The following is a 1,092-nucleotide window of genomic DNA, read 5'->3' on the forward strand; positions in this document are numbered from 1 at the left end:
TTCAGGGATGTGCAGAACATCCGACGGCGTGACAGCCGTGCCGTCCATCAGCTTCATATCGACGGTGCCCTTTGCAACTGCATCGATCTTCGTGCCATCCGCGATCGTGATGCGAACTGGCGTCTTCAGCTCCTTCATGGACACGAACTTGTCCCGGACGCTGGTCATGTGCAAACTTGCACCTCAGTCGATGAGCCATTCACTCTTGGCCATTGCACTCGTAGCCATGAACAAAAATCCAGACGCTTCCTCTTGCGCCGCTTGTCCTCGTTCTTCGTCGGCCTTCTTCTTCCGGCACTCAAACTCTCGGTACCCTTGCTTCTTGCAGTAGAAGCACTTGCCGTTAAAACGACGCTTGCCGTTAAAGTCCTTCTTCTTTGTTGCGAAAGCCTTCTCTTCAGCCGTGTTCATCTGAGACTTGAACTCCGGAGAGGGCTTGGATCGCAAAGGACAGCGATATGCTTGGCGTGTTCTCGAGTACGGTGCTTATCATCCGATACTCCTCCGTGAGACTGCCAAGCAGCAACACGAGCTGTCAGGTTTCATTGATAGGTTCCCCAATCGTTTCCATTTGCAATACCAGTTCCTTGAACTGGTCCACATGCACCGCGAAACGCGTACCGGGCTCCATCTTGAAAGCGTGTAGCTTTTTTGTCACGAGGAGTCGGTTCTTCAGCGTGTTCCAGTTGAACTGCTCTTGGAGCTGGGCCCATGCGTCCATTGCAGTCATTGCACCACGGATGTAGACTTGGTACGTGAGGCTGACGTCTCCAGCTATCACACCAAGGGCTTTCAGGTCGCCGGTCTTCCATTGATCCGTGGCGCGGTTGCTCACCGGGTCGAACTCTGGCTTGATGATGTGAGCCAGCAGTCCCTTGCGCGAGACCTTCATCCGCATGTTGAACTCCCAGTGGAAGTAGTTGTCTTCCACGAGCTTGATGGAGTCGGCGTAGTTTGGGCTCATAACCAATTGAAGGTATGCGAATGAGGCTTGAGGTCGATGGGAGCAGAAAGAAGTAAATTCGAAAGTGATTGAAATTGAGTTAGGCTAAACCGGTCTTACAGAAGTCTCTATCTGTGTCCTAAGAACAA

The 1,092-nt window shown here is 52.2% G+C and overlaps 1 protein-coding gene across 1 annotated transcript; it reads right to left on the minus strand.

Moving 5' to 3' along the window:
• Positions 1-535: 535 nt before the first annotated feature.
• PPTG_06724 (hypothetical protein) lies at positions 536-964 on the minus strand (the record flags this gene model as incomplete). The annotated part of the gene is made up of 1 exon (XM_008900766.1): positions 536-964. One exon carries the CDS (start codon positions 962-964, stop codon positions 536-538), a length of 429 nt encoding a protein of 142 aa, XP_008899014.1.
• Positions 965-1,092: the final 128 nt, after the last annotated feature.

This window comes from Phytophthora parasitica, assembly GCF_000247585.1.
Source record: "Phytophthora parasitica INRA-310 unplaced genomic scaffold supercont2.10, whole genome shotgun sequence".
In the NCBI taxonomy this organism is placed as follows: domain Eukaryota; phylum Oomycota; class Peronosporomycetes; order Peronosporales; family Peronosporaceae; genus Phytophthora; species Phytophthora nicotianae.